This window comes from Scardinius erythrophthalmus (assembly GCF_964197995.2).
Source record: "Scardinius erythrophthalmus genome assembly, chromosome: 17".
Taxonomy (NCBI): domain Eukaryota; kingdom Metazoa; phylum Chordata; class Actinopteri; order Cypriniformes; family Leuciscidae; genus Scardinius; species Scardinius erythrophthalmus.
Genome location: NC_138237.1, coordinates 34,695,372 through 34,716,828, shown reverse-complemented (window position 1 = coordinate 34,716,828; position 21,457 = coordinate 34,695,372). Strand labels below are relative to the sequence as shown.

Here is a 21,457-nt window from a genome sequence, read left to right as displayed (position 1 = left end):
ACTCCACACATCAGAATATGTACTTTTCACCTGTTTCAGGCGGTCAGTAAATCAATGTGAATGATATGATCCTACTTTGGAGTACTTACAGACAAGAAACAGCATGAGAGGGAAGATTTGAGCGATTGTGGGTGGAGGTTTGCAGGTCTCTGAACACCCTTGAAATCATTGAATACGCGATTCAACACGATTCGACCATTTCGCACATCCTTAAAGCTGAAAGCTCTTCTTCGTCCACATCTACAAACCAAACTTTGGTAATGTTCATGTTGATACTGTTAAACTAACCAACAGTTTCCTCAGAAAAGTTGCATCTCGTGACAAGAGCATTTGATAAGTTTTGAGAATGTGCTGCTAGTAGTAAACCATTCTAGTTCTGAAAGCAATTACAACTCATAATATGCGAACTAATAATAATACAATGGCTGTGTTCAAAATAGCACTACTTCAACAAATCCTGTTTTAATGTAGGATATAATATGATAAATACTACAAAGTTCACGGTTTTAATTCAGCTGTAGGAATTTACATTAAAAATCAAAACAGTGCATGGAATCATGGGGACTTAGGGGAAAATAAGAGAATATAATTTTTCTTTCAATATTATTTAATTATATATACAAATAACAATTGCTTGTATTTTATGTATTCGTTATTAAATGAAAATGATCGCTGTTAAGATCTTTTTTGTTATAATAAAATTGCATTGTGGGATATGTAGTTTATAGAAGATTCTCATGACGTTGAGTTGAATGCGGAAGTACGTCACTGCGCCGACGCGGGAAACACGCGACTGACTGAGACTGCCTGCAGTCAAAACAAGCTAATACAGTTTGCGTGGAGTTTACTGCGTTATTTATTCTGAGTGAGTGAGTGATTTTAATAAAATGTAATGCTATTTTAGAGCCGTGTTAAATTATTTATTGAATTTTTGCCAGCCCAGCTGCAATCTAACGTTAGTACGACTGTGTTTCAAGTAATTATTTGTAATAAACTTCACAGACACAACATCACTTTCAAGTTCTGGTTATTAAAATGCGATTTTTTAATTGTGTGCACTGATAATTAATTTGACTTTTATATAATTTCAAGGCTACAAGTCACTGGTCCAAGATGTCAAAGATTGAAAAGATGAGTATTCTGGGAGTTAGGAGTTTTGGAGTTGAGGATAAAGACAAACAAGTGATCTCCTTCTTCAGCCCTCTCACGGTGCTTGTGGGACCTAATGGAGCTGGAAAAACGGTTTGTATATTGCTGTCAGTCAGTATGTGTGTATCATTGAAATGCTGGTAATGAGAAAAGTATTTAGAAGAGATTTAAACACGGCTGCACACTAACATTTGACAGTGGTGGGGAGCTTTAAAGGGATAGTTCACCCAAAAAGGAAAATGATCCCATAATTTACTCACTCAAGGCAAGCCATCCTTGGTGTATATGATTTTCTTCTTTCAGCCAAACACAATCGGAGTTATGTAAAAATGTCCTGGCCCTTCCAAGCTTTATAATGGTAATGGTACCTTGTTTTTGAAGCCCGAAAAAATGCATCCATCCATCATAAAAGTAATCCATACGGCTTCAGGGGGTTAAGAAAGGCCTTCTGAATTATTCATTTTTTCTTTTGTATTCGGCTGTAACAGTATTCAAAAAGGACTACATATACTGCACATTTGTGGTCTGCTCTCGCAAATATATTTATGATATATCCCATGAATAATTCACTTGAATCCACCCCATGTATTTTTCCTTCCCAAATCCTCACGTCTCTTTCCAGGTTTGTTTCCACACGGATGCTTTAAAATGTAATCGTCTCCCCTTTTTACTTCTAATCCATATTAACAGTGTTTACTGAAGTATTTCTAAGGCAGGTAAAGATAATATTTATCGTCTGTCGCAATGACGGTAATCGCTTTGGATTTTTATCACTCAATGTTCCAGTTGATGAACATTTTTGATTAAGGTAACGCATTACATAATACAGACATATGTACAGCGATATGTAACACGTCCGTAATATTGCTGTGGAAATAATCGGGGGTTATTATTATGGTCTGTTGTAATATTTTGTTAAAGCTTTTACTGTCCTTTCGGTGTTCGATGGTTGAAGGGTGAGTAGAATAACGTCATCTCATTGTACCCAGTTTTTGAAAATGCTTTTATTGCGTTCATAGAGTGAACTTTTCGCTGATTGTTTTTCAGTTTAACAGAAGTTACTCCCAAAATTCACACTTTGCGTCATGGGGCGCAAGAAAAAAGGTGGATATGAACTATTTCTTTTTATGAATTTCCAGACCATCATTGAGTGTCTCAAGTACATCACTTCAGGAGACTTTCCACCAGGAAGTAAAGGAAACACATTTGTCCACGATCCCAAAGTAGGTCCTTGACAGGAGTAATTCAAGTAAACAAATATAAGCTGTTATAGAAATGTTCTCAATTACACATATTTTTGCTTATTCAAATTTTGTAAAAACAGGTTGTATTGTCCATGCAAGAGTGTTATAGATAGTGTTGGTCTGTTGTAGGATGCTCATGAAACGGATGTACGGGCACAGATCAGACTCCAGTTTAGAGATGTGAATGGCGATGCTGTGGCAGTCCAGAGGTCTATGCAAAGCACACAGAAGGGCAAGAAAACTGAGTTTAAAACCCTTGAGGGCGTCATTACCAGAATCAAGTAAGTTTTGTTTTTTCAGGTCAAGTCACCTTTATTTATATAGCACTTTTTATTATACAGATTGTTGAAAATAACACAACAAAGTTAGTTTCTGCTGTACAGCAGCTCTTGAAGAAAATAATGTCATTGTCAAGTTTAAGTAAGTCCAGTGTTGATTCATTTCCGTTATAAAAATCATTAGTTATTAATTTAGTTAATTTATATATACAGCAGCTCTGGAGAAAACAGCGATGTCATTGTCCAGCTCAGTTCAGTTCTCATCTAAAGGCGTCAATGACGGCAGATTAATAATATTGTTCAATATTAAGTTGTCTCTTACTAATCTCTTATGTGCACTAGGCAAAACTACAGTAAAAATAACAAAACTGTAAAATATTATTTTCTATTTTAATATGCTATACTTTAGACTGCGACCTTTTTTCCTGCCGGTGTGACATCATTTTGTTAGAGGTCGCTCTGGTGCCGATACCAACTTGTTAAATTGATAAGCGCTGCCGTTTCTGTAGTGTATGAGAAACATTAAACGATATATGCGCCAAAAAGCGCACTACACGTTTAGTTACACAAACTGTAAAATACATATTTATATTGAATTCTGTTATATTATTAATGTAGACATGTACTTCTTTATTACAGTAAATGTATTAAAGAAGTAACGGAATATAATAACAGTATTTTTTGTTTTGTTTTTAAGATATATGCCTTTTTTGCTTTTGTATACTAAATGTGTTTAGGCTATTATAACAAATATCATATAAACCATATAGTTATTTTTGCATGTTAGTTCAACTCCAAATACTGTCAAAGGTGCATAAAAAAACATGTACAACTAATAGTGAATATTATTATTAATTATTTTTGGTGCTATAACTTGGTGGATCTGATGCTACTGCGCTCAAATGTACGTCTAGAGCCCTGATAATATATTTAAAATGTAATTTATTCCTGTGATGCAAATCTGAATTTACTCCATTCTTCAGTCTCACATGATCCTTCAAAAATCTGTTTAATATGCTGAATATGCCGCGCAAGAAACATTTCTTCTGATTATTATATTTTTGTGGAAACTGTGATGCATTTTTGTTCAGGATTATTTGGTGAATAGAAAATAATAAAAACAGCATCAGTTTGAATATAAATGTTTTATTACATTATTAATGTTTTTACTGTCACTTTTTGATCAGTTTAATGTGAAAATGGTATGTCTGTTTATTTATTATGTAATTTCAAATGTTCAATTAATATACATTTTAATATAAATTAATTATATTTGTGACATTTTGCTATTGACAACATGTACTTTTTTTGTGTTTTTTTCTCTTGTGCATATTTTTATGAAACAACACAGTTCTCTTACGAGAGTCCTCTCGTACTGCGTTTTATCAAAACGCTACGGGAAAAGTCTCTTTTCACGAAACACTGAAGCAAAAAATTATCCTTTAATTTTCATATATGTAAAACGCGTTGCGGCAGCAGCAGTCAGCTATGGCGAGACAGCTTGCTCGCTCATTGGCTGCTCTGCGGCAACTGCTTAAGCCTATCGAGCGAGGCCTGAGATGACATCAGGCCAATGAGGGCGCTTTGCGCCCTCCTCGCCACTTCCCGCCGAAACGGGCGTGGCTTACCTCTATAAAAGGAGCTCGAGAAGGCTGATTCACTTGATTTTAATCTCTTCAGCGAAGCGCATGCATTCGCTGGATCACGGAAGCAGCGTCGTTCGAAGCAAGCACTTCAGCGGGACGAGCCCTCGAAGCCGCTGGCCAACGCCGCCTTCTACAGCCGTACCTGCTGCGCTTTCCGACGCCGATATCCTTTATTACTATATTGCTCTGTTTTCTGTGTGTGTGTGTGTTCGCTGCAACACTCACCCCTAAAAGAGCTGCGTCTTTGTAAAGATGCCTTCCTGCGGCTCGTGCCGAGCCCCACTCACCGAGGGAGACAGGCACGTCATCTGTGTCTCCTGCCTGGGTGAGGACCATGCAGCGCTCGCTGACGGCGGCTGCCCTCACTGCGAGCTTTTGCCGATGGTGACTCTGAGGACTCGCCTGGCATCCTTCTCTAAGCCTGCATTCACCGTCGCGATGCCGCGCCGTAAAAAGCGCCGCTCGCAGCGGGTCCCGGAACCCGCTCAAGCCCGACCAAGCTCGCCGGTTCGCCCGCCAGCTTCACCGGCCTCTCTCGAATCACTTCCTGATGCTCAGCGCCCGCAGTCTGCCGCCGCTTCATCAGAGGAAGTCGTTTCAGAGGCCGTGTCGGGGGAGAAGGATTCCTGCTCTCTGCTAGCTTCAGGCAGCTAGGATTGGGCGAGCTCTGAGGATCTCGCGCCTCCTGCCCGCAAGCCCTCAACGAGAGCCAACATCGAGACGGAGCTCATGCGAGTACTCGCGCTGGCCGCGGCGAGCCTCGGCCTCAAGTGGTCTGCACCGGAGCCCCCCTCTCGAACCCGGCTGGATGGTAGCTTCCTCCCTGGTGAGCGCACTTCTCCGGAATCTAAGCCCGCTCCTTTTCTTCCTGAGTTGCATGAAGAAGTTGCGAAGGCCTGGAACGCGCCCTACTCTGCGCGGACGCGCTCATCTGTTTCACCCGCATTTTCCTCTCTGGATAATGCCAAAGACCGAGGCTACCTCTCTCTTCCGCCGGTGGAACAGGCGATAGCGACCCACCTTTGCCCGCCCTCTGCTGGACGGCGGACTAAACCGGTGTTGCCTTCGAAAGCCTGCCGCATGACGTCAACGCTGCTCGCGCGAATTTTCTCCGCCGCTGGGCAGGCCGCGTCATCGCTACACACCATGGCTACGCTGCAGATTTACCAGGGTGATCTCCTCCGTAAGCTGGACGAGATGGGACCTGACGCTATCTGCATCGCGGACTTAAGGAGCGCTTCAGATCTCACGCTCCGAGCTACTAAAGCCGCGCAGCTCGAGGCCCCGCTCTCGGTCCAGCGCCCGGCGCCCTTCGCGCGGGCCGCGATCGAGGATTGTGGTAAAACCGGAAGTCCCGAAGAAGTCCTAGCAAGCCTAGGAAAGCGCAGGTGTGTGAGTCCCGTTGCGGCCGGCCTCTCACCCAAGCGCCCCGCTGTTTCAGTCCCAAGATTTGCGACTGTTCCAGCGTTTTCTGCAGAGAGCAAGTCCGCACTGCTGCCCGCTTGCCTGCACACAAAAGCCGTTCTCACGGCTACCCAGATAAATCTCAAAAAGAGTGTATTTTCTGGTGTCCCGGCCACGGCCGATGGTGCTATAAATGTAGTCTCGATGCCCACTCCTCAGTGCCCATCACTACACATAAGCACAGCCCTACACTTAGGGCCCGCGCACATAAAATCGACTCAGGTCGATTGCGCTTCCAACATAGTGAGAGTGCCCACTTCCCAGTGCCCACGAACACTATGTCTAACAGATCACAGGCTCTCTGTAAAAACGAGAACTGTGAGCGCGCGCTCTGCTCAGGCAGACACCGCGCCCAAAGCAGTAAATGTGCCCGCTCCCAGCCCACATCTACTCGCTCACATGGGTCCTATGAGACTTTCTCAGTCCTCCCTCACTCAGCTAAGCACTGTAGTAAGGTCGAGGACGAGCGTTTCGCCCGCTGTATTAAGCGCGCGCCCCGCCTCAAATGCCACAGGCATAACGCCTATGTTTGTATCCCCCGAAGCGCCTCTGTCGCACGGCGAACAGAGCGCGCTCCGTATCCAGCCCCTAGTCAGCCATGCAGAAGCATGGGCAGCGCTTCCAGGGGTTTCGGACTGGGTGCTAGGCATTATAAAGAGAGGCTTCTCGCTACAGTTTTGTCGACGCCCTCCCCGCTTCATAGCGCGCGTCGAGACTACGGTTTCGTTGGAAGTAGCACACCTACTTCGAGCCGAAATATCAAAACTGATAAGCAAAGGGGCGATAGAGCGCGTTCCCCCAGCTCTAAGCGAAGGGGGGCTATACAGCAGATACTTTCTAGTCCCCAAAAAGGACGGCGGTATCAGACCCATACTGGATCTAAGACGGCTGAACAGAGTATTCGTGAAACGCAGTTTCAAAATGCTCACAACCAGCAAAATTCTCGCGCATGTTCGCCGAGAAGACTGGTTCATGTCGATAGATCTGAAGGACGCGTATTTTCAAATACAGATAGCGTCACATCACAGGCGATACTTGAGATTCGCCTTGATGTTGATCAGAGCTGTGTTTCAGCCCTGGCGCCTTGGATGGCGGACGACTGGTACCGATCAGGTGTAAGCCTGGGGACTTCCTCGAGAGTGAGGATGGTGTCGACAGACGCATCCACCTCGGGATGGGGAGCGCTGCTCGAGGGCAGACCGTTCTTCGGCCTGTGGTCGGAACGAGAAAAGCTCCAACACATAAACTGCCTAGAAATGCTGGCAGTGCACAACGCGATGACGCGTTTTTGTCCCCACATCAAGGACGAACACGTCATAGTCCGTTCGGACAACATGGCTGTGGTGTCCTACATAAATCGCCAGGGCGGTCTGAAATCCATATCCCTGTACAGGCTGGCGAAACGCCTCCTATTATGGGCTCAGCACAACTTACGCTCGCTGAGAGCAGTGCATGTACCTGGGCTTCAGAATGTGGGCCCAGACAGACTGTCCAGGAACAATGTTCCCCCGGGCGAATGGTCTCTACACCCACAAACAGTCCGGCTGTTGTGGGAGAGATTCGGCAGAGCGGAGGTGGACCTTTTCGCGTCCCACGAAAACGCGCACTGCCCCGCGTTCTTTTCAAAGACCGACAGCGCGCTGTCCCGAAGGTGGCCACGCTGCCCGTTGTACGCTTTTCCCCCCGTCTCCCTCCTGCCACAGGTGTTGGAACGGGTCAGGAAAACAAAATGCCCAGTGCTGCTTGTAGCTCCGTTCTGGGAGAACCAGACATGGTTCCCAGTTCTGATGCAGTTGGCAGATATCGCTCCATGGCCACTGCCGTTGAGGAGAGATCTCCTCTCGCAGGCCGGGGGCTCGATTTGGCACCCACACCCGGAACTGTGGTCCCTTCATGTGTGGGCGCTCAACGGATACCCGTTGGTCTCGCAGAGGGAGTCGTGAATACCATCACTCAGGCTAGAGCGCCGTCGACTCGGCGGCTTTATGCTTCGAAGTGGTCGGTTTTCTCCGGCTGGTGTACAGCCCGGAGCCTTTCACCCCTCGAATGTGAGGTAACGGAGGTTCTCTCCTTCCTACAAGAGCTGTTGGATAAGGGCAGATCCCCTTCCACGCTCAAAGAGTATGTGGCGGCTATTTCAGCGTTCTCTGGTTCAACGCTGGGTCAGTCGCTGGGAAGGAATGATTTAGTCATCCGCTTCCTCAGGGGAGCTAGGAGACTGAATCCACCCAGACCTCCTTCAGTCCCTATGTGGGACCTTTCTACGGTCCTGGCGGCCATGAAAGGTGCCCCTTTCGAGCCTATCCAGTCTATTAGCCTCAAACATTTGTCTTTCAAAACGGTGTTTTTGATGGCTCTCGCTTCAGTGAAGCGCATAGGCGACCTGCACGCGCTCTCTGTGAGCCCGGCGTGCTTGGAGTTTGGTCCTAATGATTCTAAAGTCATACTCAAACCTAAGCACGGCTATGTGCCGAAATCCCTCAACACGCCTTTTCGGGCTCAGGTCATTTCCCTGGCTGCCCTGCCGGCATCGAGTGAGGAAGGGGACTCGAGTTTTCTTTGCCCTGTTAGGGCTTTAAGAGCTTATATGTCCCTCTCTGCTGTCTTCAGACAGACAGAGCAGCTCTTTGTCTCGTTCAGCGGACGTTCCAAAGGAATGGCTGTTTCGAAACAAAGTCTATCCAGATGGATAGTTGACGCCATAGCGCTGGCTTATACTGCCAAGGGCATTCCATGCCCGTTGGGAGTCAGAGCGCACTCCACGAGAAGCGTTGCTTCTTCGTGGGCTTGGTCCAGCGGGATTTCCCTACAGGATATATGTACAGCGGCGGGCTGGGCCTCTCCGTCTACATTTACTAGGTTTTATAACCTAGAGGTTCCCGCCTTACAGGCTAAGCTTTTGTAGGTGTAATCTGTTCAGCCGTCTAGTCAGACCGCTGAAACCCATGCGCAATGCGCTACCGACTATCTTGGGCAGAACTGTGTAAGACCCACATTTCCCACATTAGTTCAGGTTCCCTACCCTGTCTATGTGATGTTATACTTGCGTCTGTGGACATGTCTATTCTACGACGCTACAGTATAGGGAATTAAGGCTCCCACCCTTATTCCCTGACTCTGTGTGAGTCAATCTGGTGATTATGCACTGTATGCCTAAAATAGCTTCCGGTGATCAGTGTTTTTATCCCAGCACGCACGGCGTTTTGCAAGGGGTTCCCGTAGCGTTTTGATAAAACGCAGTACGAGAGGACTCTCGTAAGAGAACGTACTCTGTTACTAACGTAACCTCGGTTCTCTCTAGAAGAGGGAACGAGTACTGCGTTCTCTGCCGTGCGTACGGTTCACTCTGGTTCGCTTCGCCGATCAAAATCAAGTGAATCAGCCTTCTCGAGCTCCTTTTATAGAGGTAAGCCACGCCCGTTTCGGCAGGAAGTGGCGAGGAGGGCGCAAAGCGCCCTCATTGGCCTGATGTCATCTCAGGCCTCGCTCGATAGGCTTAAGCAGTTGCCGCAGAGCAGCCAATGAGCGAGCAAGCCGTCTCGCCATAGCTGACTGCTGCTGCCGCAACGCATTTTACATATATGAAAATTAAAGGATAATTTTTTGCTTCAGTGTTTCGTGAAAAGAGACTTTTCCCGTAGCGTTTTGATAAAACGCAGTACTCGTTCCCTCTTCTAGAGAGAACCGAGGTTACGTTAGTAACCGAGTACGTTTCCTTTGTAGAACTTGGAAATTCATGAGGTTTGCCATTTCTTGCTCCCACTTGGCTCTTGAAAAGTGTACATTATGGTCCCTGTTTGAAGCACTCGTTTGCTTGTTGGATGTTAATACATCTTGACCTCTCTTGATGGCAGGCACGGAGAGAAAGTGAGCCTGAGCTCTAAATGTGCTGAACTAGACCGTGAGATGATCTCATCCCTGGGCGTCTCCAAAGCTGTCATCAGCCATGTCATCTTCTGCCACCAAGAGGAGTCCAACTGGCCTCTCAGTGAAGGGAAAGCCCTCAAGCAGAAGTTTGATGAGATTTTCTCAGCCACAAGGTATTTTTATCTGGACAACAACTTTCTCCCTGAAGCTTCATTCTCATTGAAAGGGTCATATTGTACTTTTTATAATTGTTCTTCTTTTCCTGTGGTCCACATATGACTCTTTGGTAAGATTTGCATCATGTTTTAGTTTTTCATTTTACATCCTCTCTCTGAACCTTAGAATTAGACGATCCCCTTCACAAATGCTTAACGGGCAACAACACTGAATGCCTTTAATTTTTGGCTAGTCATTTTTGTAGCATTAATGCTTTTGGAGTGTGAAGGATGTTTTCATTCAGTTTATATGTTGTTCAAGTTATTTTATCTCAAAAGATCTAGGAAAATGTATTCTTGCCTCATAGATATCTCATCCCCATAACAGCATTTGAATAAGGTTTTAATCATTAATATATATATATATATATATATATATATATATATATATGTATATATATATATACATATATACATATATATATATACATATACAGTGTTTCCCACAGAATTAGATTCTATTTGCGGTGGTTATTTCTGAGCAGATTGTGAAATACTCAGACCGGCCCGTCTGGCACCAACAACCATGCCACGCTTAAAATTGCTTCCTAGGAACACCTGTTCAATTTCTTATTAATGCAATTATCTAATCAACCAATCACATGGCAGTTGCTTCAATGCATTTAGGGGTGTGGTCCTGGTCAAGACAATCTCCTGAACTCCAAACTGAATGTCAGAATGAGAAAGAAAGGTGATATAAGCAATTTTGAGCATGGCATGGTTGTTGGTGCCAATACGGGCCGGTCTGAGTATTTCACAATCTGCTCAGTTACTGGGATTTTCACGCACAACCATTTCTAGGGTTTACAAAGAATGGTGTGAAAAGGGAAAAACATCCAGTATGCGGCAGTCCTGTGGGCGAAAATGCCTTGTTGATGCTAGAGGTCAGAGGAGAATGGGCCGACTGATTCAAGCTGATAGAAGAGCAACTTTGGCTGAAATAACAACCGAGGTTTGCAGCAAAGCATTTGTGAAGCCACAACATGCACAACCTTGAGGCGGATGGGCTACAACAGCAGAAGACCCCACCGGGTACCACTCATCTCCACTACAAATAGGAAAAAGAGGCTACAATTTGCACTAGCTCACCAAAATTGGACAGTTCAAGAAAAATGTTGCCTGGTCTGATGAGTCTCGATTTCTGTTGAGACATTCAGATGGTAGAGTCAGAATTTGGCGTAAACATAATGAGAACATGGATCCATCATGCCTTGTTACCACTGTGCAGGCTGGTGGTGGTGGTGTAATGGTGTGGGGGATGTTTTCCTGGCACACTTTAGGCCCCTTAGTGCCAATTGGGCATCGTTTAAATGCCACGGCCTACCTGAGCATTGTTTCTGACCATGTCCATCCCTTTATGACCACCATGTACCCATCCTCTGATGGCTACTTCCAGCAGGATAATGCACCATGTCACAAAGCTCGAATCATTTCAAATTGGTTTCTTGAACATGACAATGAGTTCACTGTACTAGAGCCCGACCGATTTATCGGCAGGCCAATATTATCGGCCGATATTAGGCATTTTCCAAATTAACGGTATCGGCATTTGTAATGGCCGATAAATGAATATTTCAAAAATAAAATAAAAACGGACGAAACACCCTTCAACCATGTCATGAGTGTTGGCGTTGTATAGTTTGTCCACCAGAGGGCACTCTACACCGTCCCTGTTGGCAACACTCCTGCTGATCCAGACAGAGTCGGGCAGAGAGAACCAGTTATCTGCGAGTGAGATCATCGGTGAAGTGTGTTCATGGTAGGGGTGTGCGATATGACGATTTTTGATCGTGGACGATTAAAATGTCGCCACAATCTGCTTTTGAAGAAATATCGTAGTATCGCGCATTCTATCAGTTGCTATTCTGGTGCCCATCATACTGAACAACGCAACGTATATTCACATAAAATGTTAACGCAGCGGAAAGGGACACTGCAGTTCACAAAAGTTCATAATTTGCATGTGCTTTGATGCCTTGTCAGTTAAACATTTAATTCGCGTGCTGATGCGCTGTTCTAACGTGTTTCTCAGCGCGTACATCATGTGAAGCTCATATGCACTAAAAGCCTGTCTACCAGCGCCTGGATACTGGACTAAGTTATCTTTCGAGTCTTATTGTGCTAATACTGTCAAATACACACAAGGTTTACATAAACAAAGTAGGTGATGTCTAAAGTGAAAGCAAACTTGAGAAAATTGAGAGAAAATCTGCTTGTCAAATGCGTGTATATTAGAAGTGTTGCGCACAGCTCTTAAAGAGACAGTAGTAATAGTAAACACGTTGCAGACTGTCGTTCAGCCGCAGCATTAAAGAGTCACATAATGGATTTAGATCGCTAAATAGTAGGTTTTAGAAGGCAGGCAGCAACTGATGATTGAAAATGGTTTGATGTAGCTTGATGGAAAGAATTTAAAAAGTGCAGGTAAAGGGATAAGCAAGCTGACATTGTAATTATAAGGTAGTTTATAAGGCAATGTAGGGACTAATTATATTTTGATGTTCCTCTGTTCTGTTGTGACAATAAAAGAAACAAGTTTCTTTTTAAAATGCATTATCATATTATTTTAGTTAAAACTCATAAATAACTACAAATAACTAATGTTAGGGAAATCTGTTAATGTTTTGTTGCGCGTTTCTGAAATTTAATATATATATATATATATATATATATATATATATATATACATAGGCTGATATATCGTAATATCGGATTTTAAAACCAACAAATATTTGTATTGGTATCGGCCTTCAAAATCCTTTATCGGTCGGGCTCTACACTGTACTAAAATGGCCCCCACAGTCACCAGATCTCAACCCAATAGAGCATCTTTGGGATGTGGTGGAACGGGAGCTTCATGCCCTGGATGTGCATCCCACAAATCTCCATCAACTGCAAGATGCTATCCTATCAATATGGGCCAACATTTCTAAAGAATGCCACGTAGAATTAAGGCAGTTCTGAAGGAGAAAGGGGGTCAAGCACAGTATTAGTATGGCGTTCCTAATAATCCTTTAGGTGAGTGTGTGTGTGTATATATATATATATATATATATATATATATATATATATATATATATATATATATATATATATATATATATATATATATATATATATATATAAATGTATGTACACAGTACTGTGCAAAACTCTTAGGGATGTTAATACTTTTGTCCAGGTACACTTGCGCATAGTTTTTCAGGTAGCTTTGCAGGAAAGTTTCTTCAAGCATTTTGGAGACATTCCCGCAGTTTTTCTGGATTTAGTCTGTCTCAGTTTTTTCTGTTTCTTAATGTAATCACAGATGGACTCGATGATGGTGAGATCAGATCATACTGGCTGTTGTCAGATGTTATATATACTGTATACAGTGGGGAGAACAAGTATTTGATACACTGCCGATTTTGCAGCTTTTCCCACTTACAAAGCATGTAGAAGTCTGTAATTTTTATCATAGGTACTCTTTAACTGTGAGTGACGGAATCTAAAACAAAAATCCAGAAAATCCCATTGTATGATTTTTAAGTTTTAATTTTTTTTGCATTTTATTGCATGACATAAGTATTTGATCACCTACCAACCAGTAAGAATTCCGGCTCTCACAGACCTGTTAGTTTTTCTTTAAGAAGCCCTCCTGTTCTCCACTCATTACCTATATTAACTGCACCTGTTTGAACTCGTTACCTGTATAAAAGACACCTGTCCACACACTCACTCAAACAGACTCCAACCTCTCCACAATGGCCAAGACCAGAGAGCTGTGTAAGGACATCAGGGATAATATTGTAGACCTGCACAAGGCTGGGATGGGCTGCAGGACAATAGGCAAGCAGCTTGGTGAGAAGGCAACAACTGTTTGTGCAATTATTAGAAAATGGAAGAAGTTCAAGTGGTCTGATGAGACAAAAATAGAGCTTTTTGGTCTAAACTCCACTCGCCGTGTTTGGAAGAAAGAGAAGGATGAGTACAACCCATCCCAACCGTGAAGCATGGAGGTGGAAACATCATTCTTTGTGGATGCTTTTCTGCAAAGGGGACAGGACGACTGCACCGTATTGAGGGAGAATGGATGGGGCCATGTATCGCAAGATCTTGGCCAACAACCTCCTTCCCTCAGTAAGAGCATTGAAGATGGGTCGTGGCTGGGTCTTCCAGCATGACAACGACCCGAAACACACAGCCAGGGCAACTAAGGAGTGGCTCCGTAAGAAGCATCTCAAGGTCCTGGAGTGGCCTAGCCAGTCTCCAGACCTGAACCCAATAGAAAATCTTTGGAGGGAGCTGAAAGTCTGTATTGCCCAGCGACAACCCCGAAACCTGAAGGATCTGGAGAAGGTCTGTATGGAGGAGTGGGCCAAAATCCCTGCAGCAGTGTGTGCAAACCTGGTCAAGAACTACAGGAAACGTATGATCTCTGTAATTGCAAACAAAGGTTTCTGTACCAAATATTAAGTTCTGCTTTTCTGATGTATCAAATACTTATGTCATGCAATCAAATGCAAATTAATTGCTTAAAAATCATACAATGTGATTTTCTGGATTTTTTGTTTAGATTCCGTCTCTCACAGTTTTACCTATGATAAAAATTACAGACTTCTACATGCTTTGTTAGTGGGAAAACCTGCAAAATCGGCAGTGTATCAAATACTTGTTCTCCCCATTGTTTGTATATATATATATATATATATATATATATATATATATATATATATATATATATATATATATATATATATATATCAGAACGTTAAATGATATAAACCTACAAGAAAACATCATCCCCTTCCAAAGTCTTTTTAAAACTTTGATATTTGTATATAATTATTTATTTCACCCTTTGTTTTATGTATCTTTTTACCCTATAAATGACTGTTGTGTAGTATCTACACAATATATGTTTTGTAAATACTGTAAATTCTCAACAATCATGCCAGAGAAGCTTTGAACTCTATGGGTCTAATTCTGTATGCCTACACCAGTAGATGGCGATAAATGAGTGTCTATTTAAACAGACTGTTTGCTTCACATTGGCTTGTGCTGTGGTGTCATTTACTCATATTAAGCTGGCATTGCAAATGATTGACTGAAAATAACCAAAACCTTTTGCTTAAAGGTACATTAAGGTATTGGACACCCTGAAGACGTTGAGGCAGAAGCAGGCCCAGACTGTTAATTCCTGCAGGATGGAGCTCAAGTACCTAAAACTGAACAAAGATAAAGCCCAAGAGATTAGAGAGCTGCTGTCCACTAAAGAGGCTCAGCTGTCGTCCTCCAAAGAGAATGTCCAACGCATCGAGAATCAGATTGACCCACTGGAGGTGAATTTGTGACGGCAATTTGTTGGCTGAGCCAGTTTTCTTTTATTTTAGAATAGAGGTTTTCCATTTTTGAGATCTGTGGCAGTTGATTGTTTTGGATAATGAATATTTAAAATTGTATTTAATACAGACAGGTGAAGGGGTGGGCCGGTAGACATGATTAACCGATATAAATTTTGGACTATCGCAGTTACATGCTCACGTGACGTTGCTGTGCGGCATGGTCACGAAAACGTATCATTTGGATGCGTTTTCAAGCATTGGCCTTGAATGGATAAATACACAAATTTGTATGTCACAATGCCTGTCTTAAACACATTCAGTTATGTCAAGTGAAAGTAAACAGCTGAGAATGAAAATGCTTGTGTAACAGTATATTGGGTCAGGGTATTCGGTCTTAAAGTGCCTTGTATTCCTGCTGTCTGTCATTCATGATAATCAAACTACAAAAGAGAGAAAATCTCTCACTGACTAAATCACTTTTGTACCTTTAATAAGAAATTAGTTTAATGTGTTTTATACATTTAATTATATGTAGCATTTCTTATTTATTTGTTCTACTGTAGTTTTTTTTTTTTTGTCATATTGCTTGGAAATTGGTTTCTTATTCTTATTTTATTGCTGACTGTTTACATGTCTTCAGTGAGCTTTTTTTTTAAGGCTAGTATTAGTTTTTTGTGATATTGACATTGGTGACAAGAATTATGACATTTCTATGGTATCAACATTTTTGATATCATAACCTAATTTAAAGCAAAATTATATATATGGTGAGATATATATATATATCGTTATCGTGAAATAAAATTACTTATATCGTGATACAAGATTTTATTCATATCGTCCAAACCTATGATTGAAGTGCAGATTAGGGTCCGTTACAGCATATATCACAGTATTTTTGTCTTTGTCAGAAAATTCATCCCAAAAATATGTTTTACATGTATGTATTTACATTAACATGTTATAATGCATATTTTTAAATAATCATCATCAAGATTGATACTTTTTTTCCCTTTTATTTGATACTTGTTATTTACTTATACTTATTATTTTGATACCAAACTAAAATATAAAATTGATCCTAAATTATTGATAAGTCTGTCATCAGTGCAAAAACAGAAGCTTCACATTATGATCAGTTGAGTTAAAGGGACACCAGGCAACGTTGTCGTGTTAATTAACCATCTTCGTAAGTCGGTATATGGTTAAATAACAGGGCGAATGAAGACTCTCTCGCCCGCCCTTACTGCCTGTAGGAAGAATATCCCGCTTGCAAGTTCGGTGTATCCTACCCGCCACCCGCATCTTTCAGTCTCACAAAGTCTCAGACATCGCGAGAAGCAGGATCATTTTACGGCAAGCATCCCAGCACAGAGGCAGACTAACAAAACCCAGATGAACTTACAGACCTTGCTAATATAACTTTAGACAAATATTAGCCTCCGATATATATTTTTTATGCTCATGCCCACTCTCCCAAAAAAACAAAACCCGAAAGCTGTAGTTCGCCTCGTTCATATCGTTCGTTCCCGGTAAAAATACTAGTATGCATGACAATGAGTTCACTGTACATGGCATCACAATAAAAAAAAAAAACTCGCCATCAGTTGGAAAGAAAATATTACTTTACTTACCTCAGTAGACATAACTGGTAACTGGTTTTGAAATAGCCGGTTCCTCTGCTCAGCTGGGTTGCTCGTGGTGAGGGGGGAGGGACAACAGTTTGTTTTTACGACAGTGTGTTTGAAAGCATTTACTACCAGACACTAGGGGGAGCTTCGTAGAGAAAAAACACTTAGGCTTCCCTGGTGTCCCTTTAAAAACAAAAGATAGATGAGCCTCACTGTAAAATATGTGTACTTGACTGCACATCAGTTGAATTTTAGCCCATACACTCATGCAATCATGTGATGTATATTCACTAAACACACTTTCCCCATATTTTCAGAACCGACTGTATGACATAGACAGCAGCCTCAGCAAAATAATGAAGTTGGATAATGACATCAAAGCTCTGGACAGCAGGAAGCAACAGATGGAGGATGATAACCGGGAACTAGAGGAAAAGATGGAGCAGGTAACCCAAGGGTTTTTTTTTTTTTTATATCAGTCATCAGTTATGAAGCTTTCACTGCTTCTCAGTATTAGTCATAAATGCCAGATAATGATCATGTGAAAGCAGAGGAAATATTTTGCATTGAAAACATGTACAGGATGTTCAGTAATTGATGGCTTAGGTATATTTACTGCTGCTGTTTTTCATCTGATGTAGGAATGAGGGGTTTGCGTTTGCTTGCTTATCTTTGCCATTTGTTTTATATTGTTTGAAAATAGAAGAGGTCCATCCACTACGTTTTCTTACTAAAAGCCATTCAATTTTCTCAATTTACCTAAGGGTTCTTCTGGACTACTGTGGATCCAAATAAACTCTTTATGTGTTAGTTCTCAACAGTGCTCCCATTGAAGTCACATTAGTGTTGATGCTTTGGTCCACTAGTAGTCAAGTCAAGTCTCTTTTATTTATATAGCGCTTTTTACAATACAGATTGTTTCAAAGCAGCTTTACAGAGATAACAGGGAAATAATGCAAATAGGGCAAAGTTTGTTTCCAGAAGAAAATAGCGTCACAGTCCAGCTTAAGTAAGCTCAGTGATGTTTCATTAATTTAGTTAATTTATATATACAGCAGCTCTGGAGAAAACAGTGATGTCATCGTCCAGCTCAATTCAGTTCTCATATAATGGTGTCAATGCAGGCAGATCAATAATATTGTTGAATATTAAAGGTGCTCTAAGCGATGCCACGCGTTTTTTAGGCCAAAACATTTTTTGTCACATACAGCAAACATCTCCTCACTATCCGCTAGCTGCCTGTCCCCTGAACACACTGTAAAAAAACGCGGTCTCTCTAGACACCACAGGCTCCACAAACGGCAACAAAAACAAACTGGGCTCACCTGCACCACGAAACACAACAAACAGTGCTCCAGCCAATCACCGACAAGAAGTATTTGAGGGTGGGGTTTGCGGGGTTAGTGCACATGCACATGAAGGGGGTGTGGAGGAGAGAGAAGCATGAAGAGGGAAGTTTGAATTATGGCCGACACACGACCAAAGAGACGACGTTCCGAAGAACAAATTGCAAAGAAGAGCGACAAGGATAAGAAACGCAAGTATCGAATTTACATCGGAAAAACCTTCGAAAGGTGGCGAGAACTCCGCCGGCAGAAGGGCTTCCGATCCGACATTCAGTTGCTCTGTTTTTGCAGAACAGGTAAATCCATTTTTATTTCTAAACAGACGTTCATGTTCGCCAAACCAACACAAGGATGTAATTAGCTAGAACTATGCATTCAGCGTTAACTTTGGTGAATACAACATATGTTTCTAGCAGCTAGCAAACAATCTCTATTATAATGATCAAGCAAATTCACAGTAGGGCGACAATTTGTGTGAATGATTGTTTTTGGCGACATTACACATTGAATGAAGTATCAGTAAAACTCAACTTTGTTTGTAGTGAGACTGACTACTTTGACTTTCCTTTATGCTGGAAGGGAGGGGAGGAGGAGGGAGGAGACGGGATGAGGAGGAGGGAGGGTCTAGCTAGCCTCTGTTTTGTTTGACAACAATTCGAATATCAACAAGAAGTTACGTCTCCCGACATCGCTTAGAGCACCTTTAAATGTCCCCAAGTGACAGATTTGAGTTCAACCTGAGTTATGTTTCGATTTATTCCTCCCCTCTTTCTCTCCCCAAAGGTTTCTTCTTAAGTTGTAATAAAACAGAGAGAAAACCATCAATATTAAAAATGTCTGGAGTCTGGAGAAATGTAGAGTTGTCAGCATTACAATGAAAAGTAATACCATGTTTTCTAAACATATCACCTAAAGAGAGCATGTACGGAAAGAAAAACGAAGGGCCTAAGACAGAGCCTTGCAGCACACCGTGTGTTCATTCCTTGGGGCGCCTTGACTCTGTGTTGTGCTGTGTTTTTAGGTGTTTCAGGGCTCAGATGATCAGCTGCAGGACATGTATCAGAACCACCAGCAGACTGTCAAAGAGAAGGAAAGGAAACTTACAGAATGCCAGCGCGAGTTTGAACGGGCCGGCCGAGAGTGCCAGAGGATGAACCGCATCAAATCTGACTTGCTAGTTGAGCAAGGTAGTCGTTTGCTCCTTTGCTATTCATTTATTGTTGTGTGGTGGTGGTGGAAATGTGTTCTCTATGTATGATCAAATGGTTGTTTCGTTGATTGAAGTATTTAAAAGAGTCAATAGGAGAATAGTGACGTCCTTTTAGTTTACATCGCAGCCTGATTTGCTACTTGCTATTGTAACTCACAGGAAGGTGGTATTGGGTAGATTCACTAGAGTTGCAACAAGCAGCTATTTTGATCTGTTCATTACTTCTATGATTAAGTGGGAAAAATGTATATTTTAGCCCCATTAAATAACGCAAGCACTTGGTGTGGCTACCTGCAAGGCCACATACAAACATGATCATGACCTTTTTAGAAGTTCTTATATAAAATGCTCTCGTCTCGAGCTTTGGGCAACTTGGCATTAAACACATATATTTGCTTTTATCTCAATTTGTGGCCTTCATCATTTATCCTCCTTTTAAATTTAAATCCTAAGTCACCATATAGTCCTAAGTCCTATAGTTATTGCAGTCCTAAAGTACACTATACTTATAGACATGCACTTAAAATTAATACTTTCACTTTGAGTGATTTTGCTCAAAATGCATTTTTAGCAGGAAAAATGTTTATTCTTTCTCAGAGCTGTTCATCGTCATTGTTTCTGTTCATTTGAAGGCCGTCTGCAGTTGGAGGCAGATAGACACACACAGAACATTAAAAGGAGGGACACCCAGGTGAAGAGTTTAGGGTCTTCCCTGGAGTTGGAGGGCTATGATCGGACACCTCTTAACGAAAGACAACTCCAGAGTTTCCACAGACAAGTCAAAGAGAGACTGGACCAGGACACTGAAGCCCTCAACCAAACTATGGTAGATAATTGAACTGCAGGACGTTATTTACCAGCCAGTTCATGCTCTTTTGTGTATATTATATACATATATAATATATATATATATATATTGCATTGCCATTTTTTATACACTTTATGAAGTGTTTTATCCAATATAGAGACATATGTAATTTTTGGGTTACACTTTAATTATATTTTTTTGTAGTATTCAATGCTTAACAGAAAATTCTAAAATAAAATGTATAAATATCCTGAAACTTCATATATTTTCAAAAGTTCAATATTAGTATTGTTGCATGTTGCCATTTTGAATAATAATTTGTTGTTTTTAGCAAGATATGCAGGAGAAAGAGGCACAGAAGCAACAAAGCATCGATGATCTCCGTGATAAGAAGACCGGTCTAGAGAGAACCGTTGAGCTGAAGAAAGACATACAGGCCAAGAAACAACAGGAACTGAAGAACATCAAGTGTGATCTCCAAAAACTGGAGGGCTCCTCTAGCAGACTGCAGGAGCTGGACACTGAGCTTCAGAAAGCGGTTAGATCTGCACTACACAACTAAACCTGCTTTGAGCATTTTCTTTGCGCTGGCATATGCGTACAGTCGAGCCGAGCGCGTAGCCTTTCAATGTATACTCCATTTGATAGCATGCACAAACGCAGACGTTCGACACATGCGCTCTAGAAAGTTTCATCTATGTCCAGTGTTTGCCCTATTTTTATCCAGAAGTTATGACTGATAAAAATATCTTCTTTTAAAATAGAGTTGCGGCTTTCTCATAACACCCCTCACACAAACACTTGTCAATGTGTGTTTGTTGTTGTTGCAGTTGTAATGAGTTAGCTCAAAGGGGAAATATTAATAATTAATGATTAATATTTGGGTCAGTTAATTGGATTAACTTGATGTAGCTAAATTAATATTACAATCAATCAGTTCGTCCAACGAACTCTTTTGATTATTCATTTATTCTAAGAAAAGCGTATCTTTCATGGCCACCATAAAATAATTATTTCTTAGCCTGTACAGCGCTTAGAGCATGTAACAAGATCAATATTGTTAAAAAGACTTTGTTGCAAGCAGAGAATCAGACCCAAAAACATATTGTGCATAAGTTTTATTAACTAAATCACAAACATAACTAAACATACATACATACATACATACATACATACATACATACATACATGCATAGGTAAAATGGTGAGTGATATGGAACCAGAAGCAGGAAATGGAACTATGGAAAAGATCCATTTAACTATGAAAAGAACCAT

At 41.8% G+C, this 21,457-nt stretch overlaps 1 protein-coding gene across 7 annotated transcripts in view; it reads left to right on the top strand.

Annotated features, from left to right (window-relative positions):
* The window catches only part of LOC308705728 (DNA repair protein RAD50-like), a 55,606-nt gene that overhangs the window by 205 nt on the left and 33,944 nt on the right, over positions 1–21,457 (top strand). For 2 of the 7 annotated variants that reach the window (XM_081390890.1, XM_081390894.1), the window contains exons 2-10: positions 1,093–1,242; positions 2,289–2,372; positions 2,523–2,674; positions 9,636–9,821; positions 14,980–15,184; positions 17,136–17,264; positions 19,186–19,351; positions 20,007–20,200; positions 20,514–20,720. In XM_081390890.1, coding sequence (XP_081247016.1) covers positions 1,093–1,242; positions 2,289–2,372; positions 2,523–2,674; positions 9,636–9,821; positions 14,980–15,184; positions 17,136–17,264; positions 19,186–19,351; positions 20,007–20,200; positions 20,514–20,720 — 1,473 coding nt within the window. Of the gene's footprint in view, positions 1–39; positions 258–750; positions 956–1,092; positions 1,243–2,288; positions 2,373–2,522; positions 2,675–9,635; positions 9,822–14,979; positions 15,185–17,135; positions 17,265–19,185; positions 19,352–20,006; positions 20,201–20,513; positions 20,721–21,457 lie in introns of those variants that run through there. The other 5 variants (XM_081390893.1, XM_081390896.1, XM_081390891.1 and 2 more) reach the window with 5 other exon arrangements.